General features: G+C 43.4%; 1 protein-coding gene across 1 annotated transcript in view; it reads left to right on the forward strand.

Annotated features, from left to right (window-relative positions):
* col22a1 (collagen, type XXII, alpha 1) overlaps nucleotides 1–25,645 on the forward strand; it is a 407,180-nt gene that overhangs the window by 333,883 nt on the left and 47,652 nt on the right. The window contains exons 37-46 of the mRNA XM_085992460.1: nucleotides 260–304; nucleotides 5,462–5,539; nucleotides 8,428–8,463; nucleotides 11,288–11,341; nucleotides 13,330–13,374; nucleotides 14,508–14,555; nucleotides 18,881–18,994; nucleotides 19,957–20,010; nucleotides 23,666–23,719; nucleotides 24,901–24,954. Coding sequence (XP_085848586.1) covers nucleotides 260–304; nucleotides 5,462–5,539; nucleotides 8,428–8,463; nucleotides 11,288–11,341; nucleotides 13,330–13,374; nucleotides 14,508–14,555; nucleotides 18,881–18,994; nucleotides 19,957–20,010; nucleotides 23,666–23,719; nucleotides 24,901–24,954 — 582 coding nt within the window. The remainder of the gene's footprint in view (nucleotides 1–259; nucleotides 305–5,461; nucleotides 5,540–8,427; nucleotides 8,464–11,287; nucleotides 11,342–13,329; nucleotides 13,375–14,507; nucleotides 14,556–18,880; nucleotides 18,995–19,956; nucleotides 20,011–23,665; nucleotides 23,720–24,900; nucleotides 24,955–25,645) is intronic.

Consider the following 25,645-nt stretch of genomic DNA (forward strand, 5'->3'; position numbering starts at 1 on the left):
TTGATATGAATAACAATTATTTACATGTTACATATATAGAGAGAAATATAAAGTTGGCTGTTGCATTCATATCAATGACTAGCACTACTCTGATAACATCTTCAATTTTTCCCCCATTATGTGAACAAAATTGGACTTTTTCTTCAATGCCCTTTTCGTCAACATGGGTTTACCTTAATTCAAAGTATTATTGAAGCACACAGCATGGTATTTGTTTTGATGAGCTGGTGTTTACTTTGATGTTATCTGGTGTTTGTAGGGACAGCCTGGTACGTCGGGCTTGGTGGGACCCGAAGGACCCAAGGTGAGCCAATTAATGTTGAATGAAATCATGGTTTCTCTCAAAATGAACTCAGCATGAAGCTGTCATATTCAACCTGTTTCATTATTGTTGTGCATGGTTTTCATTTGAGCACAGATGGCAAAGTTTATGGAATAGCTTGTTTTACCCAGAGTCTGACTGAACTACAAGTGCAGCTGATAGGAAAAGGAGAACAAACATGATTACAGCAAAAGTTCTTGGCCTAGAAATTGGGTTGAGGCGCCAAACTGGCGCCAAGTTTGCCTGGGCGCTGGTTTTTGCGCAGCATTCGAAGCTGTAGCGTTCGTCAGAAATTCAGTTGAAGTGCCCCTAGAGGGAGACGGGGCGAGGCTCGAGGCACTCCGCGTCCCTCTTAGGGCGCTGAAACTGAATATCGCAGCGCAACGTGCCGCAGCTCCACATGCTGCGGCATGGCACGCTGCGGTACTGCAGGCCTTCCTCCCACTGTTAAGGGGGAGGGACCTGCAACAGCACGAACCCCGATCGCGAGTGCCGGCAAAAGAGCCCGGCACCAAGGAGAAGTGCCGGGCTCTCGGGAAACAGCCGGTAATGCCGCGGGGGGTGCGGGGACCAGGAGGCCAGGGACGGAGGTGCTGGCAGGCGGCCGCCGAAAAAGCGGCCGCCCCGCACCTCCACCTTAACTTGCGCCTCTGCCGGCGCAGCAAGGCCCCGTGAACCGGGCGCCGGTAGCAAACGGCGCTACAGCGGCGTTCGCTACCAAATAATCGCGTTCGGGGCGCGAATGGAGCACTGCGCACACCGATGACGTCATCGGTGGCGGCGCAGCACAAATGGCTAACGCCACCATTAGCGTCCCTGCTGAATATCGCGGGAGGCGCAGCCAGTGGCGCTACAGCCACTGACTGCCTCTTTAGGCACTAACAGGTGGCGCTACTCACCCAATTTCTCCCCCCTTACATTTTAAACCAAACAGTTCAGTATCAGTAAAAAAAAAGCACTCAAGATCAGCCAGAGTTTTTGCTCTTAATGATATATCTATAAGAATGTCAAGGCATACACATTTTTTTTCCAGCATCATTGCTGATGCTTTTATTCATTGTCAACAAATCAACAGAAGATAATGAAGTCTTCAAAACATGCAGGGCAGTCAGTCTGCTAATCGTAAGGAGATAGCAGGATGTTTCATGCAGTAGTTGACTCTAATATTCGGTTGGTCCAAATGTGGCTTATTTTCCATTTTGCAATGTCTGAAGGAGATTTAACGGCCTCTTCCCCCTCGGCGTCCATGACGCCTCCTCCTCCTCCTCCCCCTTCTCCTTCTTCTTCTTCCACCACGTCTTCTGCCTCTTCCATAACTTCTAGATTGGCTTCTTGCCATAGTGGTACTTTGGCTTCCCTCTGACTAATGCTACCACTGGAGAAATGTTGCCATTTTATACCGTGCTCGGGTTGTCATTTTCCCCATCACACCCATTGTGATGCGTACATGTGCATGACACCCATTGTGATGTGTACAAGTGCTTAACATGTTATCATATGCCCTTATATTGTGTTTCTGCCCATATTGATGTACACAGTGTGCATTTGCTTACATTTTTGCCCTTTTATGGTATTGATGTGCATGTGTAACTTACATTTTGCTGCATTTGACCCTCATCATCCCTTATTAGGTGTTGTTGTGGACGTTAAATGCGGTTATTTAAATGTCACTGATGTGGTGGTTGTGTGCAACCGTATAAAAACATACTCAACTGCAGACCCTGTTTCTCTTCTGTAGTATAGCATAAAGCAGGACCAAGGAGGTGGGCAGTTGAGTTTGAACAGGGAGACAGCTGAGGTGGTGCCAGGACTAAAGCATGCCTGAGAAGTGCAGCTAAGATGGGGGCCTGAAACGAAGCAAAGGGATAAAGCAGAGCCAGGGCATAAGCCAAATGAGCAGCCCTGAACTGGAGCCAAGGGCACAGCCAGGTGTTGCATGCCTGAAGTGGAGCTTAGGATGAGGGCCCAAAATGGAGTGGAATAAAGCAGAACAAATGAAGTGGAGTCAGAGGAGAGCAGGCCTCAATTATAGCCACACACTGGACCTAAAGTGGAGCTGAAAGAAAGCCACCAGAATAGTCCTGAATCAGAACCATGTAAAAAGAGGCAATGATAAAACTTACAAAATAATAAAAATTATTTAAATTCTATTGAGAAAATGTGTTGAGTTTCCTTTTCTACTGGGGGAACTTTCAGGCCACCCACTGGGCAGAAATGGGGTGACATACCACCACGTTCCTGCCGGCAGTGTGGCCGACTATCTCCCCCAAGAATCTACCGCTGAGCACCTCCCCTCCCGAGTTTCCGCCCAGGGATAGCCTGAAAATATCCCCTAAAGGAGTAGATTTTAACACTTGGGTGGCCAAATGTACCAGGATCACTCACCCGCCTGTACCCGGAGCAAAAGAGGCCAGAGCCATTTCGAGACCTGGGCCTCATTTATTTGGAACCGACAAGCTGTGCCCACCCCAAATGGCTGTTCTGATGCTGCTCGCTGGATCTGGACCAGCACAATATCAATTTACAAATGGAGGGAGAGGACTTAGTAGACATCCTTATCCCTCCATTTCTACTCCCCATTTCCTCATCTACTAAGGGCTTAGTGTCGGCTGAGACCACAACACATTTCCTCTTCTCTTTTGCCCCTTTATATTCCCGGCTGCTTCTTCTGCCCAATTTGACGCGGGATAGCAGAGGAAAATCAGGCCCATATAATCTACAGGTTTTTAAAACCCAAGCTTCGGGTCACTTGATCATTACCTTTTTTCTCCCACTTTGGTACCTGTGTTCAAATTGAGTCCACAAAGAAAGCATCCTCTTTTAGGAAGGTATAAGTCTGGTAACCACTAACCCAATAACAGTGACTGCATAATGCCTTTTTGTTAACTATTTTTTAAACCTGGCCAGCCACTTTCAAATCAGATTCCTGCCCAGATATTTATCCAGGTCTCTTTTGAAGGCATTAACTGCTTTTTCTTGAGATTCTGTTCCATGTATGCAATACTCTGGGGAAATAAATATTATATGGAATGAAATCACATTGGCATGCTTATGAGTTGTAAAATTCCTTTGTCCACAATTTTAATGCAATTTATTTTTGTTGGGTGTTTACCTGTATTCAAACCAAAGGATTCTATTGAAATGCATTAAGCATTCCTATGGTAATACTGCACCTCACGGATACCTCTGATGTGAATTTGCGTGGGAGTTCTCTCGCTGGCCCGCCGTAAATTAGACAGAAGAGCTGCTGAATCCCCAGGTGTAAATGGTGTTCATGCCTCTTTGCTGGTGTTTCTGCAACTCTTCCGCCAACATTACGGTGGAATTTCACTCCTCTAGTGTCACTTGAGGCCTGTTATTTCTGAACCGGTGTCCTCTAGTTCTGTTAAATGGCCCGTTAGCACATACACTGCATTGGTTTTGTCTCTGGTCTCTGGATATAGGCTGCCTTTATTGCCCATCCTAGTTGTCCTGCGAAGGTGGTTGTGGGCTGCTTTCTTCAGCAGTTATTTTTACAATTACTTAAGTGGTTTGCAGGGCCACGAGTTGGGCTTTCCAAATTTTTGAAGAGGACATCACCAATGACCAATACAATGTTAGGATTGCTTCCTCTGACTTATAATGAAATGTTGAGTTGAATCCCAGTTCTTGACTAGCTTCACTGATGAGTTTCATATTGAAAAGTTTTTTTGAATTGTCAAAACCTTTTCCACTTTTGCTCATGGATGTCTCATGTTTCCTTTTCAAATGTGCAGCACCAATTTATTGCCAACCCTCAACACATTTGTTACTTGATCCGTGACCCTTTGAACACTTCTCCCTTACACTTGTCACCTGGCCAAACCTTAGTGTCATCAACAAATGTTGTGGTATATATAACTGCTGGACATCATGAACATCAGGGGACTTTGTCATTCTCCTGAATCCAGAGCTTTCATTGTAGGTTGAAGAGAAGATTGGTCAGTGCTGAATAAGCTCGCATTAGACTGTGTACTCAGTGTAGAATTAAATTGCATAGAATTTCCAGCACAGAAACAGGTCATTTGGCTCAACTGGTCCATGCTGGTGTTTGTGCGCCACGCAAGCCTCCTCCCACCCTTCTTCACCTAACCCAATCTGCATATCTTTCTATTCCTCTCTCCCTCATGTACTTATCTAGCTTCGGCTTAAATGCATCTCTGCTATTCGTCTCTCAACTACTCTATGTGATAGCAACTTCCACATTCTAACTACTCTCTGGGTAAAGAAGTTTCTCCTGAATCGTTATTGGATTTATTTATGACTATCTTATATTTATGGCCCCTAGTTTTGGACTCCTCACAAATGGAAACATCAAGTGGAAAGAGAAGGAGGTGAAATCATCCAGAGTTTCCAATGCTGATAGCCAGTAAATTCTGCTGGAAAAGCTTGTTTATAGACATGCATTGAGGACAGGATTAGATTCATTTTGGGATGAGAGGGTTGTCCTATGAGGAGAGATTGAGTAGATTGGGCCTATACTCTCTGGAGTTTAGAAGAATGAGAGGTGATCTCATTGAAACATATAAGATTCTGAGGAGGATTGACAGGGTAGATGCTGAGAGGTTGTTTCTCCTGGCGGTGAGACTAGAACTAGGGGTCACAGTCTCAGGATAAGGGGTCGGCCATGTAGGACTGAGATGAGGAGGAATTTCTTCATCAGGAGCGTTGTGAATCTTTGGAATTCTCTACCCCAAAAGGCTGTGGATGCTGAGTCGTTGAGTATATTCAAGGCTGAGATAGATAGATTTTTGGACTCTAGAGGAATCAAGGGATATGGAGATCGGGTGGGAAAGTGGAGTTGAGGTCGAAGATCAGCCATGATCTTATTGAATGGCGGAGCAGGCTCGAAGGGCCGTATGGCCTACTCCTGCTCCTAATTCTTATATTCCTATTTGTGATATCTCTCAGGATCAATTATCCCATCAAACTTATAGTCTAGGCTCACATATGAAGAATGATCATTGGGGTGAGGTGCCAGCACCTGTGGAGAGAAGAAATGAGAACACTGGAATGTAAAAATACATATTGTGTAAAAATAAAAAGCAGAGCATTAAAATCTCTCTAATGCTTTAATATGAACTGTGTATTCTTAGATCAACATTTTATTTTTTCTTGCAGGGTGAGCCAGGGGATCCTGGTCTACCAGGGTTACCAGGAGACAGAGGACCTCCAGGCGAAGGAATTCCAGGGCCATCAGTAAGTCAATTTGGTATATTGTCCAAAATAACTCTGAAAGCAGGGTTGGGTCAAATGTTAAGTCACATTGACCCCTGAATTTGTACGGTAATAGAAGCTTCATTCTTATGAGCTGTTAATAGCTATTCTGCATGTCTTTGTTTCTCTAATCCACAAATACATCTGATAAAAGAAAGTAGATGTTGGTTTGATCTGTCTCAACCCCATTCCTGGTGAGTGCAGGGCCACAGCACAAAATTGCCCTAAATTTGACTCTATGTTGGCAATTTCACTCAATAGTTGCTGAGTGAAATTGGCAATATATAGCCAAAGGATTGATGGCATGATGCAGCCAACAGGAGCAATTCAACCAAAGTGCACTGCACATGTCTAGGCTGACGTGCAGCCGATTTTGGTTCCCTGGGTCATTGACAGGCTTTGCAGACATTGCAGGCGCAAGCCTGCTTTCTGGCAGAGCCTGAGGCCTACAACTGCGGGTTTGGCCACTGGCCTCAGGAAGGCATTAACCAGAAGGCCCCAAGACCCAAGCTAAGCAGTTAGTTACTCACCTTTGGGATCCTCTTCAACTTGCTGCCGATTTGCAATTTATGATGTCACTGCCGTAGCAACCATTGTTGGTTGAAAGCATTACTCTACAGCTGGTTGTGCTACCTGAGGTCACATTGTAGTTTCTGAGGGCAGTATTAACTTCTTAGGGCACATCTATATCTGGGCACCTCATGACAGTTACAACAGAATGTGGAGCGGGAGGCTGGGAAAACCTCCTCTCGCCTCATTTACCCATTTCACTGGGTTTCCGTCCTTTTTCTTCCCTGAATTTTAGGGCTAGGCAATAGGCATTACCCAGGGACATCGGAACATAGGAATTGTTAGACGAGAAAAGGCCAAGGTCTTCTACCATCCTGGTAGTCATGATACAATGATAATGGAGTTGTTGACTAATCCTAGCAATCAGTCTATCAATTAGTGTACAACAGACCCAGAACAAATGTCAGGATAATAGTACTGCATATATCTTCTATATGGCTGTGTGGGCGTAAAATATGAATTATTTGCCTTTTTAGCGAATTCACATTAGAAACCAAAACCCGTACAAGATTCAAATGTTAAGGGGAAAGTTGTACTTTTTGAAGTCTAGTTTGGAATAATTCCCTGACAATAAGGTCCCAGCACTGCACAATTTATAGATTACAAAGTAATTTGATAAGTGACATATTTAATGTCTTGCAAGAATACACAACAAAAGTACATAATATTGGAAATATGCAACATAACCTTCTAACTCAGACCTGGCCACATGGTGGGAAAGTGATGGATGTTCTCTGATTTTTTTCCCTAAGTCAAGCCCTTTTTCCCCATACTACACTTACTTAAAGGCACAGGCCGGGGATAACGATGAAAATCATCTAATTTGAGGTTCAAATCGAAATTGCTTGAACTGGATGTTTTTCAGTTCATGACCACATCTGAACCTTCTAACCATCATTCCCTAAAGAAAGGATTTGCATTTATATAGTCGGTTTCACAACCAAAGCACTTTACTGGCAATGAAGTACTTTTAAAATGTAGTCACTGTTGTAATGTAGGAAAATATACCTTCTTGTAGATCATTACAAATTATTAATCTTTCATGTTAATCTGTCCTGATGATGTCACAATCAGCTATTATATAACTCCGTTATTTCAGCTCTAATTGTTAATAGCATTTTCTTAAGACTGTAGAGCGGATAAAATGCTGTAACTTTTGGGATTTTTACCCTACAAATTTAATGTTGGTGCAAAGCATTTTCCAACTCACATCAATGATTAAACCTGTATAGTGTAAGTCTGGAGAAAGAGCCTGACCAGTCTCTGGAGTGCAGCAGTGTGAGTGTGCCTCCTCCAGGGAAGCTCACTTCACTCTGGAGTCACCTTGGGTCTTCACTCTGGATTTAGGCTACATTTACACTATAGGGAGTTGTCTGACTTCCCAACAGAGAGCCTCACACACTAAAAGTACGTATTGGAAATTCATAAGAACATAAGAGCTAAGAATTCATAGCAGGTGTAGGCCATACTGCCCTTCGAGCCTGCTCCGCCATTCGATAAGATCATGGCTGACCTTCAATCTCAACTCCACTTTTCCATCCGATCCCTTGATTCCCCATGAGTCCAAAAATCTATCTATCTCAGCCTTGAACTTACTCAACGACTCAGCATCTACAGTCCTTTGGGGCAGGGAATTCCGAAGATTCACAACCCTCTGAGTGAAGACATTCCTCCTCATCTCAGTCTTAAATGGCCAATCACTTATCCTGAGACAATGCCCCCTAGTTCTAGACTCTCCAGCCAGGGGAAACAACCACTCAGTGTCTACCCTGTCAATCCCCCTCAGAATCTTATATGTTTCAATGAGGTCATCTCTCATTCTTCTAAACTCCAGAGAGTATAGGCCCAATCTATTCAATTCATGCATGTCTTGGGAAGCTAGTCCTTATAACTATGACGCCAGTGCAAAGCCAAATGTCTACAGTAGTAATGTAAATACACCCTTGATCCAACATTGATCAGCCACTCAAACTTTGGTTTTTGAGATGCCATCTGACCCCTAAAATCCCATCTGTGCAAATTGGCTGCTGTGTTTGCCTTCAACAGCAATAACACTTCAAAGGGCACTTTGAAGGTCCTGAAAGATGCAACACAAATGCATTATAACCTTATTTGGGAATATAAAAGAACATGGGATGCTGACCAATCCTGCTCCTTTCACAAACCATGTACAAGAGTGGACTCGACCCGACCCATTTCTCACTCCTAACTGTTCATTACTATATAGAGAAATAGTCCACCAGAAATGGTGAATTTATATCTTTTTTAATAATAATAACATTGTGTTTTCTTTTGTTTAGGGCCCTGCAGGAGAACATGGTGAAAGAGGCCACCCGGTATGATAACAGTGATAGGAAACATTCAGTTAATTATAGTAATTAGAGTTGTAAGTTAAACAGTGCACAATAACAACAAACAATCTATCCCTTTGTTAAACAGTTATGTTCAAAGTTTAAAATCCAAGATTCAGTTGGATTGTCCAATATACGCACGTCTTATACTCCTCCAAAAGGCTGTTGATGCTGGGTCAATTGAGATCAATACATTTTTGTTGGGTAAGGGTATCAAGTTATATGGTGCAAATGGAGTTCAATTATCAATCAGTTGCAATGTGTCCATAAAAGTTTGCATCACAGAAGGGGCCATTTGGCCCATCATGTCTGTGACTGCTCTTTGCTAGATTCAATGCCGAACACACTCTCAGCAGACTGCTTCGTGGTATTGATTGGCACTGCTTGCCTTCAGCAGGCAAAGCACTTTCTTATGCTGTAAACATAATGCAAGCTGGTTCCCAGTTGAAAGGAAAGCCACTCCTGCTCCTCCTGGCAGGCATAGGAATGAGGTAGGCCATTCAGCCCCTCAGTATTGTTCCATCATTCAGTTAGATCATGACTGATCGGTATTTGTACTCCATTTGCACCATATAACTTGATACCCTTACCCAACAAAAATCTATTGATCTCAATTGACCCAGCATCAACAGCCTTTTGGAGGAGTGTAAGACTTGCGGAAATCGCCCCTTGCCCCGTCCAACAGTTTCCAAAGTTCAGACCCGTCAAACAGACAACACAAAACCCAATGAATCTGTGAAACTTCTTTTACTTAAACATCAGCAACAGATTACAAGTAAGCATCCAACAGTTATGTAGCGTATAACAATTCCCAATTATACCTCAGCATACACAGAGCTATCCCTTTACTTTAAGCTGAAGCAAAACACCACATACGTACTGACACCAGCGACAGGTCAATCCGTATGATTTCTGGCAACTGACCAGGTCGCCCGGCTGCAGCCCTGAGTGTCTTGAAACAGCATCTTTTATACCCCAAAACTTGGCAACCCTCCCACTGCATACATGTCCCTAACTATATGGCATTAGTTGTTTTTCAGTTACTCTTATCAATAGTCCATTAAGCATCCGTGGGCTTCAAGGCCAGTTACATTCCATAGTCTGACGGTGTTTCTGTTTTTGCACTGATTCCACAGCTCAATAGTCTATTCCCACAGAACTTTCAAAGTCTGTTTTCCTTATCTGTTGAAAGACAATTGGCAGCTTTCACAGCTTACAACCATAACATCTCAGCAACCAGTTTCTTGGCCTCACGAAGCATGATGGTATATAAAATGTGGTCAACTTTTAAGTGTGGTCAAGTTACAGAAACATTTACAGCAAATAGTGTGTTCTTACAGGAGTGAGGTCCAGATTTCCACTATTTGCGTGAAAAAGTGTTTCCTGATTTCAGTCCTAAATGGCCTAGCTCCTATTTTAAGAGGAAGTCCTTTGTTCTGGATTCCCCCACCCAGGGAAATAATTTCCTTGTATCTACCCTACCGAATCCCTTTATCATTTTAAACACTTTGATTAGGTCACCTCTCAACCTTCTAAACTCAAGGGAATACAACCCAAGTTTATGCAACCTGTCCTTATAATTCAACTGTTTTAGCCCTGAAAGTAAAAAAAAAGTATAAGAACATACCATTTTGGGCCTGACTCCTCTTCCCGCTCGGTTGGCCTGGCAGAAAAGCCACAACGGTTTCCCCTCACAGGCCTCTGGTTAAAATAGCAGTTAGGCCTTAATGACATCATCGAAACCCGATCTGCATATTTAAAGAAGGACCCCGCCAGTGTCCTTCCTGCCTACTCAGAAGAGCAGGTTACAATCGGAATCTGCGAGAAGAGAGCCGAACCATGGCTGGTACGTCCACAGACAATTTTAGCTGCAGGCAGCGTTAAAATGACCCCTTTTGACTCCCAGTTGTGCTGGGTTGTCTAAATGCAAACCCCATAAAAGTTTCCCCTCATAATTTTACAAGAGTACATGATTTTGTTACACAAAGCATACAAAAGAAACATGCACAGACCAATACATCCCACACTGAGCAATTTTCAGAGAGGCTTATTGCCTACTAAGGAAAGCTAAGGAGCCTCGCCATCATTGGCATGTTGGCATTGCAATAAGTATTGTCACTGCAGTATCATGGACCACCTCAATATACTTTTTTTTTACCTTGGTTATTAATTGCCTTGACAGTTTCATAGAATCATAGAAATTTACGGCACAGAAGGAGGCCATTCGGCCCGTCATGTCTGTGCTGGTTCGTCGGTGTAACTGAGCCACATAGACCAGTGATGACCAGGGGGAAACGCCTGTCCCACTCCAGAACACTGTGCAGCGATTCTTGCTGAAAAGTCGATGTGTGTGGCCGTTGGATAAAGACAGGATCAGATTCGGCTGTGATGTCACCCATGGTCGGACCAAGATCATACAGCCCTTCAAGCCTGCTCCGCCATTCAATATCATGGCTGATCTTCAACCTCACCTCCACTTTCCCACCCGAATAACCACTTGAGCATGGTACCAGAGGATGGCAGCGCCCATGGAACCATGCCCCAGCACAAGACAGCACCTTCAGCAGAAATGGGGAGGAACTTGGAAGGGAAAACTACCCAGCACTGCCTATTTACAAAATGTCTTGTTAAGCCCATTACCTTGGTGACACACACCTATATATTTTTTTTTACTCTTAAGCTCTTTTTATGTGGAAGTTGTTTAAATTTACATTTGAATTCGCCCAGCAGCACTGTTTCAAAGTTATTACTTGCATTAGATGGTTTAGCTGATTCTTTACGAAACTGAATTTTTTATTTTACTTGCCAGGGTCCAAGAGGTTCATTTGGAACCACAGGCCAGCAAGGCCTCCCTGGAAATGATGTAAGTCTTGCTGAAATTCATAAGAATACTGTCACATCTGCATTTAAAAAATCCAGTAGCTTAAGTTGTCACACACTAACCAACACTACAGAGCCCATTGCAGTGAGATTCCATCCCTGATTAACTAACACAGAAGAAGGGAAGTCATAAGAAAAGCCAGCACAGCCTGCTCTCACACACTCCTTAGTGGCACTGATCGAGCCCCGAGAATAGGTTAGCCTGTCGCTCTCTCTTCCAGTGGGTGGTGTCTGGCACAGGAAGATCCAAATGAAGCTAAGGGAAGGAAAAACATTTCAAATAAAGAAGTGTCCCGCTCTCAATGGGGACAATTCTGACTTTAGACGACAGTGTAAAACGTACAATACCAGCCCGGCCACCCATTGAAGTTGATGGAAACGAAAATCGGAACAGATGTTTAATGGGTGGCCAAGCCAAAACCGCACATTTTACACTATCGGCAAAAGCCAAAATTTCTCCCAGTGTGATATTTAACTATCAGCCTGCTTAGTAGGCTAACAATGTGAATGTGCTGACCTATTTATATATTGTTCGGAGAAGATGGAAGGGAAAAGATTTTTGATTCACGTAACTTATTTTTATCATCACCAACTAAATAACTGGCTAATTATTCCCCAAATGCCCCTTTCTGGTTTGGGGAAAGCAAATGCGCACCAGGATGGCTAAAGAGGGATATTGTACATAAAGTATTGGTGCTCTTTTATTTTTACACTCAAGTTTACTGGAGTCTTCCTTTATCCCTTTCCCATCTTCATAATGTTGTTAAAGGTCATTGTAAAACTGAATATTTTGTGAAAGTAAACACGGTCAATGCCTTTGAAGTAGAAAGTGTCACAGGGCATTTTTCTCTTTAAAACTGTTCAAATATATTGGGCGCGCTTTTCAGTATAGTACCTTCCTCAACCATGTACTCCTAACTCACACTTGCTCTGTCAATTGTCTAGCTAACTGCAATGGAAGGCATCTTATGGGATAAGGAGGGGGGAAAGTTAATTCAATGTTGCTGCTCCTGATTTCTATCCAGTGACGTTGCTTGAAAGTTTACACGTTTGAGCACCAGTTGGAGATGGCACAGATTTGATTCCCTTTGCTGGTCGAATACCCTGTTGGCACTCAGAGTTTGGAACAATAAATGAAAAAAATGGACAGTTGGCAGGTGCCAGAGGGTTCCTGTGCCCATGGAGCTGTATCGCAGAATCGGTCTCCTTGAGGAGTCAGCGAAAAGGATACAACAGTCGTCAATCTTAATGATAATTTATTTTTTAAAAAGAGTGGTTGTAAAACTGATTGGAACATCATAAACTCTAATGTTCAACATTGCAGCATTCAACTCAATTGCTCCTTTAGTTCTTTTTTTGCTAATGAGAACTATTTCTCATAACCCCAGCATGATGTGCGTAACATACAGTCCAACAGGCAGACGGAGGTAACCGCCTCCATCACCCCACCCCAACCCCCACCTCTGAACTAGTCCATCAAGATTTTCTGTAGGCTGCAACAATTTGGAATTGAACGGGGCATGTTAGCATAGTGGTTACATTACTGGACTAGTAATCCAGATGCCTGGACTAATGATCCAGAGACATGAGCGCCAATCCCACCACGGCAGCTGGGGAATTTAAATTCAGTTAATTAAATAAATCTGGAATAAAAAGCTAGTATCAGTAATGGTAACCATGAAACTACCGGATTGTTGTAAAAACCCATCTGGCTCACTAATGTCCTTTAGGGAAGGAAATCTGCCATCCTTACCTGGTCTGACCTATATGTGACTCCAGACCCACAGCAATGTGGATGAATCTTAACTGCCCTCTGCAGTTCAAGAAGGCGGTTCACCACCACCTTCTCAAGAGCAGTTAGGGATGGGCAATAAATATCCCATGAACGAATAAAAAAAAAAGATGTATCAAAGTATTGTTGGCAACTAAAGTGATTGTTACTTGTGAGGTGGTTTCTGCTTTGTTTTGCAGGGTTTACCGGGTCATAGAGGGGAGCCAGGACCTCCAGGAGAGCCTGTATGTGAGCTTTTCTTCTTGTGCCATTATTACCTTTTCCAGAAACATTTTCCTTTTGCTCACTCTCGTGCTGTTTACTTGCTTTTATCTAGTTGCATTTATTTTCAATTTTCCTAACTTATGGCTGGTTATTGTGAGTTGAAATATTTTTTCTATTTTTTTTAATCTTTATTTTAGTCAGTAGCTGTTACCACTTGCTATTTCTCACCTTTGTCTCCTTTACTACCTTTTATAATTCCTTGTTTCTCTCCCTTTTTTCTTCTTGAGCTCATTTTCCTCCACTTTGGCTTCCCAGAACTCTCACCATGTGGATCAGAGGAAGCACTATAGAAGATAGGAGCAGGAGTAGGCCATTCGGCCCCTCGAGCCTGCTCCGCCATTCTATGTGTGACCTGTTCCAAGGTCTCTTTCACTGGTACTCTGTACTGCCCCTCAGAAGGCACACATGAGGGACCAAAGGATGACTTTCCCTCTGACTTCTTTAAATGGAAGCATACCTCTCGTGTGCCCCAATTTTAGAAATATATCCCAATTTTATAGGGCTATGTTGAAGATATCCTGGTGTTGCAATTTGGAATGCATCCACATTTTGCCTTTGTAAAATATTTTGCTTTCTTGCTGCCATTTTCATCCCGAGTTTCCCTGCAAGATGGTGTCTGATGCCATTCAGATTGACCAACAGGCAGGCTAACTAATGGTGGGCACAGAATCCTTGGAAATTCCTGCCCTACTCAGGCGTTTATGCTGCTGAGAGCCTGAACTTGTGGAAGATGCTGGCTGCACATCCACGTACATGTGGCTGTGGAGATTGGGGAGGCTCAGCAATTCAGTACAGGATTAAAGTAAAGATTAGGAGCTCAACAGAGTGGGAGATTGGACCCATATCTCCCCACTCACCAACGAGACTAAATTTCTGACTACCAACATGCCTCTTTTTCTTATCTTCTTCCCCGCTCTTTCAGCAACTTCATTTGTAGCATCTAGCCACCAAACTGAAGATGCTAACTTTACCATATTCGATTCCTGTATAAATTGATGCCAAAAAAGAAACAGAAAAAAAGAAGCATAACCAACATTGCATGTAAAATTACTTTATTGATAAAAATAATACAATAGTATTTTCTGACCTACAGGCATCATTACCTCTTATTTCAAGGGGAGAGCTAGATACCAGGATTAAGGTGAGTGTTTTGGTGGCCTCATGTAAAATGGCCACAGGGAGACAATGTAGGGAGGTTTAGAGCAGTAGGTGGTTGATCCAATGCTGGGGAAAACCCTCATGATGACTGACATAAATCGGTCATTCATGAAAGAAAGACTTATGAAATAATACTGAGCGGCCTGCGGGTGGCGCTGTCCAGGGAGAGTATAAATACTCGAGCACGGGCCCAGCTTGCGCAGGACATTCTTAACAGGAATTAGTGAAGGACACAACGAAACCTCCATGTTGTAAAACAGTTGATTAAAGCTTTGTTTAACGCTTAGACCAAGTGCCTAGTAGTTTTCTTATGTCAATGACTATGCCATGTCTTATCATGAACTACCTGTAGCAGTCATTAGGGACAGAAAGAGAGACATTTAATTCCCTAATGCTGGCATCCCCTCGCATTAATGAGTCAGCATCTCGTAAAAAACGATTACATTTTGTTCAGGAAAAAATACATCCAGGATTTGGTAAAGTTCTTGCTTTCTCTGCTATTCTGGAAAAAAAGTCCTGCAAGTTCTTCCATGCTTGCATTTTTCAATAACAATATTGAAAAATGTGCCGCTATATTCTTCCATTTACTATTACAATTACAGCTATTACTATTCCTATTCCTATTATTACACCTATTGCTACTGTTCTCAGTTATTGAACTGTTTTGCAATGATGTCACAGTGGTTGATTAAATATTACCCTAAGATTTATCCTGTAAGATTATCTCCTGATCTTATTAATCGTAAGGTAATATGGAATGTCAATGACTCTGGCTTTATAATTGACTAATCAAGCATTATGTATGACATCATAAATTCTGGTGGTCAATAAACAGTAATGAATATTGCTAAAAGATGATTGTTTGCATTACTGCGGTGAGTAATCGGCTGTCAAGTGAGGTGCTGATAATGTAATTTTCACACCAGGAGGTTGTGAGTTGAAGTGCCAGTTAATCAATTGTGTTTTAAATAAAGATGGGGATTTGGGTGGCTGTTCAGATTAAGAGGGGGAGGCGCCCTACTGCACGTGAGATATTATAATGAACTCTTGTCTATGCCTCCAATTGAAAATTGAAATAAGACTACTGTACTGATCACGCTGAAAAATGTAAGCATTCCTGATAATATGCTCCCAGTGGCCCAACAAGGTGTGTTACCTGTTCCACATACTTCCAAAACTGTAAAATATAGGAGTAATATTTAACACTCATTAGTTAAGGAAATAACTTGAATAGCAAGAGTTCACTGAATTTTCAGTACAGTTAATAAGTGTAAGTTAAGATGATTATACTTACAGGCTTTTTTTATTGTGTAGTTTGGACATTATCTCTGAACTGATGGGTTTCCTCCATTTTCCAAAGACTTTTGATGAAGAGTAAACAGAGTAGGGTAGAGTTTCCGCTTTGGGCACAATTGGGAAATTGCAGCACAATTGCGCTTGAAATTGCGCTGGTTAGGTTAGACTTCAAGTTCCCGCTAAAATTCATTTGCATAATCACAAACGTAAAATCTTCCATGAACCAGTGCAATCAGGCAACACAATAGAAACTAGTTGTTTCTTTCCATTAAAAAGTATTCCTTGATGTATTTAAGAGTGGTAACCTGGTGCAGTTTTATTAATACAGCTGAAAAGGGGTTTCTCACCAAAGATAAGAGTTTTTAATAAGGGTGTCTGTCCAGTCCTCCAATTGTGAGTAACCTGATTTAAAATCACTGAAAATTACTATTATAAAAACTATAATGAACCATTTAATAATGTCATTAATGTAGACTAGTCAGGTTCTTAGCAAATATTTTGATATGAAAAACATTTAAAACGTGCCTACTAGTGCCTGTGCGCCTCAGAAAATGAGCGCAATTTAAAAAGCCTTCCCGAACCAGCGTAAGCGGCGGAATCTCGCAATATCGACCTGGTGACACGGCCAGTATTGTGGGCGGGGCCTGATTGGGGAAAGTTGAATCTTGAACAAGCAGAAAACATGAGCGTAAGTGATTTGGGGCGTAATTCACCTATGTTTAAAATTCCTGGGCCTAGAAATTCAGTAAGGCCCCGCCAGGTCTTCAGCGCCCGAAATTTAGCGCTCGCCCGGATTCCCGCAGCGCCCGCCTGAAATTCAGTTGCGACGGGCCAAGACGGAGGCGGGCGCTACTGCAGGGTTTGGCCGCCTCGCTTGGGGCGATGAAAGTCTATTTCAGGCGTCCAGCTGCCGCTGCGCCACCCGATGCGGTGCGGCAGGCTGGGGTACTGCAGGCCTCCTCCTTCTCTTAAGGAGGAGCTGCCTGCAGCCGTGAGATCGCCGCTGGATTCCCCCGGCAAATGAGCCCGGCACCACGGAGAAGTGCCGGGCTCGCGGGAGTCAGACAGCAATGCCGCGGGGGCGTGGTGCAGGAGTCCGGGGAGGGAGGTGCGGCCATGCGGCCGCCGGGAAAGCAGCCGGCCGCCCCTCCACCTTTATGCGCCGGCCTCTCGGAGCTGCAAGGCCCCATTTTCCAAACGTTGTTTGCGGCCGCAACTGAATTTGGCCTTCGGAACGGAATCGCGTTGGAACCGGGGCGCTGCACACACCGATGACGTCATCGGTGCCGGCGCAGCGCTACCGGCTAACGCCGATGTTATGGCCCAACTTAATTTCGGGCACTAAAAAACTTCCGGCGCAACCCACTCTTTCGCCCCTAAGTGGGCGCAAACGCAACTGAATTTCTCGGCCCTGATCTTTTGCGCTGGTTCGGCCAATTCTGCTCATATTGTGCTGATATAAGTAGCGTAAACTCAACCCTATGTGTTAGATGGCCTTGTAAGACACTGAAAAACACTCAACCTCTAGCACAACTCATATCATGACTAGTGACAGATATGAACTAATTTTCCCTCTTGGTCATATGGTTGTGACATAGGTGGATAGATTTTCATTGTAACCACAATGCTAAGCCGAAGTTGTAAAGGTGGCCTATCATTAGAAGAGATCACTTCTTGTTTTGATTTTAAACTACCCCATATATTTTATTATAATAACAACAGAAAATGCTGGAAAAACTCAGCAGGCCAGGCAACATCCGTGGAGAGAAAATAGAGTCAACGTTTCGGGTGAACCCTTGACAACACTCTCACCTCTGAGTCAGAAGGACGTGGATCCAAGCCCAACTCCAGAAATGTAATCATGTAATCTGGGCTGACACTTCATTGCAATACTGAGGGAGCAGAGATGCCGTCTTTCAGATGAGACCTTAAACCAAGGCTCCATCTACCCTTTCATGTGAATGTAAAAGATTCCCATGACATTATTTGAAGAAGAGTTTTTCCGGTGTCCTGGCCAATATTTATCCCTCAAGCAACATCACTAAAAAAAGTTTATGTCATTGCTATTTGTGGTACCTTAAATTTGATGCCCCATTACAACAGTGACTACACTTAAAAAGTACTTCATTAGCTGTAAAGCGCTTTGGGACATCCTGAGGTGGAGAAAGGTGCTATATAAATGCATATTCGCTATTCATGACCCAAGTGCTGGGTGTGCATTAGAGAGACACAATGGTTTCTTTTTTATTCCCTGCACAGAAGTAGCCAACATCTGCTCTGTATATTCCCTCTACGTATTTCTAGTTTAGGGTTAGGGAGGCCTTCTGGATTTACAGTCTTTCAAACCTATTCTTTCAATTGCGGACAATACACCGTGTATGGCCTAAACCTCAATTATAGCACATGAGTAGCAGAAACATCCATGGGTGGAAGCCCAACCTGAAGATCGTGTGGTGGCATTTTTTTTTTTAGATTAGTTCCTTATTTGTGAACTTTGATTATGATTGGGATGCCATTTGAACAGCTGGTAAGGTTGGCAGTAGGTAGGAGTATCTTTTTATCTGTATTTAGACCAGGGAGGCTTATTTACAAATTTCTCTGCTACAAAGTATACATCTAGACAACCATCTTTCTGATTGTCTCATTGTTGTTAAGCATGTTGGTGCTGCATCACTATTCTATCTTGCCCCACGGCCATCTGGCTTGCCCCAAAATTCAGCCACGTAGATTGCTTTGTATTTGTATTTGGTTAGGGAAGCTCATTAGACTTCCATTGCCATCATCCATTGCTTGGTTTCCTTCAGGGAGAAGCGTGGAATTATGGGATGAGGAATCCAAGGAGATTCTACATTCTTTATTACAAAATTAATCTGGAATTAATTTACCAGTGATCTCAAATCTCAGTGGATTGGGAGCTACTGTTAAATTGGGTCATGCAAACTGGGTGGCTTCTTCCGTTCAATGGAACAATAATAAATACTTTCTGAAGTCATTTTCATTTTGTTCTCTCAGGACTTGTGTACCAGCTGTCCAGCAGGTCCGCCTGGACTACCAGGAGTACCAGGCTTCAAAGGAAGCAACGGTCATCCAGGCCCCTCTGGGAAAGATGGAAAAGTTGGACAAAGGGTATGTGAACATAAAAGGCTTCATAAGCAAGATTAAATTCCTGACTAATAAACTTAGCAAAAATAAACCTGTTTTAACCACTAACCATTTATGTTGAAGTATAAATGCTGACAGTACTGTATGTAGTGCTGGTTGCTAATAATAAGGACTTTAAGGGCTTGGAGATGAAAAACCAAGACAATTCCAGTATTGTGATTTTAAGTTATGAGGGAAGATTAAGGAAGTTATAAAAACAGAAAATGCTGGAGATACTCAGCAGGTCATGCAGCATCTGTGAAGAGAGAAACAGAGTTAACGTTTCAGGTCGATGACCTTTCGTCAGAACTGAATAAGTCATCGACCTGAAACATTAACTCTGTTTCTCTCTTCACAGATGCTGCCTGACCTGCTGAGTATCTCCAGCATTTTCTGTTATTATTTCAGATTTCCAGCATCTGCAGTATTTTCTTTTTGTATTAAGGAAGTTATACTTGTTTTATTTGGAAAGGGGGAGAAATCAAGGAGAACTAATTGATTTTGAGATTGACAAATTGTTCACTGTGGCAAAGGATTCAAATGCTAGGGGACACAACTTAAAATAAGAGAGTTAGAAGTAAGAAGGGAGAACCGACATAGAATTTTTCGATAATGAATAATTGGCTTGTGGAATAGAGTAAGGCCACATAAACAAATTCAAGAGGCAACAAGTTGCATTTCTCGATAGAGCAGTGACTAAGGGACATGCTAAGATGGTGACTAAGTGAAGTGGAGATCAGTCAGAAAGGAATGGAGTTGTTGAGCCAATTCCTAAAAATTCTATGCTTTATCACAGGAAGCACATCTGCATGCACTACCTGACTTGTTATTAACCTTCTCAGGAGTATATTATCCTCCATTCACTCATTTTAAAATAAATTGAGATGCTTCATACTCACAGCTATACCTTTATTGTTTGACATTAATTAACTTTTCTTTTGCATTAGGGTGACCTAGGACCATCAGGGCCACCAGGACCACAAGGACCACAAGGAATGGCGGTAAGAAAATACAACAGGAATTTCAGTATGTACCTCCCTGAATCAAAGATCCTGAAAGTATTGTTCCTTCCCTTCGTGAGAATGCCAGTAGTCCCTTGTCAGAGAAATAGACCCCAATATTACTCCCCTCCTCCTTGCCCAGGTGCAGTGTACCGGAAATACGCTCTGCTAATCCAGACCTTGCATGGCCCAGTGAGACCCCCAGCATAGGCCCACGCCCTGGCATGGCCTGAGCAGGCTGTGGCCCTGCCTGCTGGCTTCAGAGCTTTCCAGCTGCTGCTGGAGAGCAGCAACCAGAAGGCTTTGTAGCCCAAAATCAGCTATTTTCTTGAATGAGAGATTGAGCACGGTTCCTTCTTGGTCTTCTTCACTTTGCTGCCATGCCCCCTTGGTCCCTCTGGTTCTGGGAGGAAAAAGAGGTGGAAGAATCAGGAACATCCGTCCAACCTCACTAGCATTATACTACAGTAGGCCTGTGCCTATTGCAGAAATGCCAGGGCTGTGCAGAGTGAGCAGAGACCCAACATGGGTTTCTGTCACCTTTTCTTCTGTAGTGCCTCTCTGGAAAACAAGCTCTGCCCAGCACTACAGAGAGGAATATCAGGGCTGGACAGTCAATACACTCAATAGAAGCACATAGTGATCTACTGTAAGGCCTTTGGTATCATTACTGATAGAATGTACTTGACGATGGTCTAGGTTGTCTTGCATTGCCATTTTCCCATCTGAACTGTGGGGAAATCAACTCTACACTGCTTTTGAGATTAGGAACTCACTACAGTATGTGGAAGTAATGAGAACTCCATGGCCATTCTCTCCATACCGCAGCATGTTGATACACCAGTGACCTGTCCCACCAGACTACCTTAATAAACCACTTTAAGCATGCAATCTAAAATCCCTTTTACAGTTTTGTTCGGTCTCAAAGAACATCATAACGAAGGAATTTCTAATTTGAATTTTATAAGATAGAATCAGAAAACTAAAATAATTTTAAAATACTTCTTTGATTCACCATATTCTTTGAATATACCGAATGATCTCAGCATTACTGCTTTAGAAAATAGTGGTAGAGTGGCAAACTATCGGGCATCGATTTTAACCCCCTCCCCCCCACCCTCGACGGGCAGGAGAGGGTTTGTGGGGGGTGGGTGGTGGTTTAAAATATCAGGATCAAGCAACCTGACCCCAACCCAACCCCATTCCCGCCCGTTTAAAGTTTAGAGTACACAAATCAGGCCACCAATAAGGCTCCAGCAAAACATAAGAACATAAGAAACAGGAGCAGGAGTAGACCAATCGGCCCCTCGAGCCTGCTCCGCCATTCAATAAGATCATGGCTGATCTGATCCTAACCGCCAATCCACTATCACAGAACCATCTCCTGAATCTAACAGAATTAGACACACGAAATAGGAGCAGGATCATGCTACACGGCCCCTGGGCCCGCTCCGCTACCCACAGGGCCATGACTGATCTGAACCTAGACTCATGTCCAAATTCCTGCCCGCTCCCCGTAACCCTTAATTCCCTTTACATCTAGGAAACTGTCTATTTCTGTTTTAAATTTATGTAATGATGTAGCTTCTACAGCTTTTTGGGGCAGCATATTCCATGGACCTACCACCCTCTGAGTGAAGTAGTTCCACCTCATCTCAGTTTTGAAAGAGCAGCCCCTTATTCTAAGACTATGCCCCCTAGTTCTAGTTTCACCCATCATCGGGAACATCCTCCCCGCATCCACCCGATCCAACCCCTTCACAATCTTATATGTTTCAATAAGATCGCCTCTCATTCTTCTGAACGCCAATGAGTAGAGTCCCAATCTACTCAACCTCTCCTCATATGTCCATCCCCTCATCCCCGGGATTAACCGAGTGAACCTTCTTTGTACTGACTCAAGAGCAAGTATGTCCTTTCTTAAGTATGGACACCAAACTGTACGCAGTATTCCAGGTGCGGTCTCACCAATACCTTGTACAACTGAAGCAATACCTCCCTATTTTTATATTCTATCCCCCTAGCAATGAAAGCCAACATTCCATTGGCCTTCTTAATCATTTGCTGCACCTGCATACTAACCTTTTGAGTTTCGTGCACCAGGACCCCCAGATCCCTTTGTACTTCAGTAAGGCAGGTGGGGTTCTAATTGGCAGTGAAAAGCCGGCACCCAATGAATTCATTGGCATCGTGACTTAAATTTAACTGTGAGTGAGAGGCCCAAGCTGTGGGACTCCCGGCATCAGTTCCGATGCAAGAGGTGCCAACTGGCCAAGATAAGTGCTGAAAATCTGCTCCTTTTAGCGCTCCTTGTGGGCCAGGAGGAGCAGCCTCCCTGCTCCTGATGATGGCCCCGTTGTCCTCGCTCCCCACCTCCCCCTGATGATGCGCCCGCTGGCCCGATCACAGCTTTGTTATCCTTACTTCTCCTCTTCCCCCCGTCCCCCCCCGCCCCCGCCGCTTCCACCTCCCAAAGGTAGCTCAGAGCTTCCATCCTGTGCTGACTGCCGGGGCCCATCCACACGGGTCCACGGGTGCGGCCTCGTGCCACTTGTAAGTGCTCAATTTGGATGGCTGGCGAGCGGGAGTCTGCAGCAGATTATTTAACTGATGCCTGCTGTTAAGATCAGCAGGGCCTCCGTGTCCCCGGCCTTGCCGGGTTTTCCCCGTGCTACCGCGCATCCTCGCGCCCTCCCAGCCTTCCCGTTAATATCAGAACCACAATCCAGCCTTTAATTGGTAAGAAATTTTAGGCCCAAGAACAGGCTATGAGACCCAACATTTGATAACTTCCCTGCACCCCAACTACCTTCTCATTATAACCATCCCACCTTTCTTCAAAAATGCATCTAATTATCTCTTGTACCATTCTACACGCTCTGCTTCTATGAACTTACTTGATAAGTAATTGACCACAAATGACCAGTATTTTTGGGTGAAAAAGTTCTCTGCGTCTTTCCCTTTTACTATTATCTGATTTTTAATTAATGTCCCTGGTATTTGAACCCTGAAACATTGTGAACAATTTGCCTGAATCAATCTAGCCAGTCCCTTCATTATCTTGGACACTAAAGCATTTAACAGTTTCCCCTGCAAGTCAAATTTCTTCAATCTTTCCTCATTAGAAATAAGTTTTCACTTCACTGCTCTCACCAGCTGAATTTTCACTGACTGGCTATTGAGACTTCACAACAGTAGAATCTCCTTCTTCACAAAGGAGCACCTGCTGTTGGCCAGTGACCATGTCCACCTAGCCACAGCAGGCACCATTCATTCCCTGCTCTATTCTGAATCACGACAGCCATTGGCCCCAGCCAGAAAATTGAGCAGAAATTCTAAACAACAACAACTTGTATTTATATAGCGCCTTTAATGTAGTAAAACATGCCAAGGTGCTTCGCAGGAGTGTTTTCAAACAAAATTTGACACCATCCCACATAAGGAGATATTAGGGCAGATGACCAAAAGTTTGGTCAAAGAGGTAGATTTTAAGGAGCGACTTAAAAGAGGAGAGGTAGAGAGATGGAGAGGTTTAGGGAGGGAATTCCATAGCTAACAACAGTAATCTTGATCCTTGTTCCCCCCTATCAGTAGACTTGTTACTGCATTCCAACCAGCATCTAACACTCTGCTATTCTTCTGTCCCATGTATTAGGGCAGCAAAGGAGACCGTGGTTTGCCTGGTTCATCTGGTGAAAAGGCCGAACAGGTAACTTGTCATAGTAAATTGCCTATAGCAATATGATAATCAAGCAAATCATCTTTCTACCTTTATCCAAACTTTGTAACAAATGAAAACTAAGCTCCTTCCTTCTATAGCTGAGATCCCTAATTGCCCCTGAGAAGGTGGTGGTGAGCCACCTTCTTGAACCGTTGCAGTCCGTGTGGTGACTCCCACAGTACTGTTAGGTAGGGAGTTCCAGGATTTTGACCCAGCGACGATGAAGGGATGGTGATATATTTCCAAGTCAGGATGGTGTGTGATTTGGAGGGGAACTTGGAGGTGGTGGTGTTCCCACGGGCCTGCTGCCCTTGTCCTTCCAGGTGGTAGAGGTTGCGGGTTTGGGAGGTGCTGTCAAATTAGTGGTACAATTGCTTGACTTTGTGACCCTATGGCCCACAATATTTTACTATACCATCCTCAACATGGTCAGACTGTCGCCCTGACCCTATTTCATCAAGCAGTGACAGATATGATAGTCTCACTACTCCAGGTGATGTAGAGGATAATGGATTCAGAAATGCAGTGGTTTGGAAAGGTGAAAAAGGAAAATCTCGGGGATGTGGGTATAAGGGGGGAGTAGAATCATGCTTCTTTTGAAAAATGATGTTTGAGGTTGAGTGGCGGTGAAAAATTAGTATAAACTTTTTTTTAAGAGCCAACCTCAACATCAGGGAAATACAGCAGCCACTGTTAATCACATGTTACTTTCTATGGTGTATTGTATGTCGATATTACAGTGGTTACCATCTTTAAATCCAGCTCTTTCATGTTATCATGGTCAATAGCTTTTGAATGACATAGCAGAGCAAGCAAATTAAGGAAATAGATATTCTGGGAGCTTAACAGATTCTTTGAATTACTGCTGACTCTTGCTTTTTTCAGTTTTAACACGGAGTATGGTTCAGTGGGTGAATACATCATCCAGTGTGGTACAAATCCCTGGAAGATCACAGGTTTGTTCAGTTCTTGTTCTGTGCTGGGTCAGTGGATGCTGTGTTACTGTGTATCAGTGGCTCCAGGCTAAGGAATATTAAAAATCAGCAAAGTTTGCCTTTGCTGATCACCGTCAGTGATCCCTGCTGGTAGCGATCACGTACTCGTATTTGATGCATAAAGATATAGGTCTTTACTTTTTTTACTGAAGAATTTTGTTTGTTTTTTCCTAGGGTAGTCCAGGGCTGCCGGGTTATCCTGGACCACCTGGTAATCTAGGCCAACCTGTAAGTATAAATTTCTAGTATGTCCCATTTTTAACAGGATCTTTTCATTAAGAGAAAGTAGTGTAATTAAGCCATCCATTCAGTGTTTCACTGTAATAAAAAAAAGTCCTGGTTTTGGTTAGACCCCAGGTGTACAATATGGAGTTCTAATCACCTAATCATCAGAAGGATATTATTGCCTTTGAGAGAGTACAGAGGTGAACAACTAAAATGATTCCAGATAGCAGGAATCTAAGTTATGAGTAAAGGTTAAGGACATTTGGCATGTTAAAGAGTTGACTTTAAAGTGGCTTAATTGAAGTTTTCAAGAATTAGGTGAACAGGCCACCCATGCACATTAGAGGCACGAACTAACCTAAGGAATATCGAAGTGGCACCATGCCACTCCAGTGGTGGAACTGAAGCCCAACAAGGGAGGATGAGATAAGGGTAGTTTGTAAAACGCATCCAAGAGAGTAAATTGCTGTGCTTAGCAAGGTGATCGATGCCCTTTGGCAGAACTTACCAGAGCTTTAATAGCCTCAGTGGAACTCATGGCAGCTCTCAGCTGGTTAGAGTTCAGTTGGGCCTAATGAGGGCATAATTGGCAGAATTGCCGGGGTAGAAATACCAGAATGATTCCAGATATCAGGAATCTAATGGCCTTTCATCAGAACTGACTTACAGTATGCGCTCAACGAACTCATTATAT

Source organism: Somniosus microcephalus, chromosome 7 (genome assembly GCF_052327205.1).
Source record: "Somniosus microcephalus isolate GS21.2 chromosome 7, FLI_Smic_1.0, whole genome shotgun sequence".
NCBI lineage: Eukaryota > Metazoa > Chordata > Chondrichthyes > Squaliformes > Somniosidae > Somniosus > Somniosus microcephalus.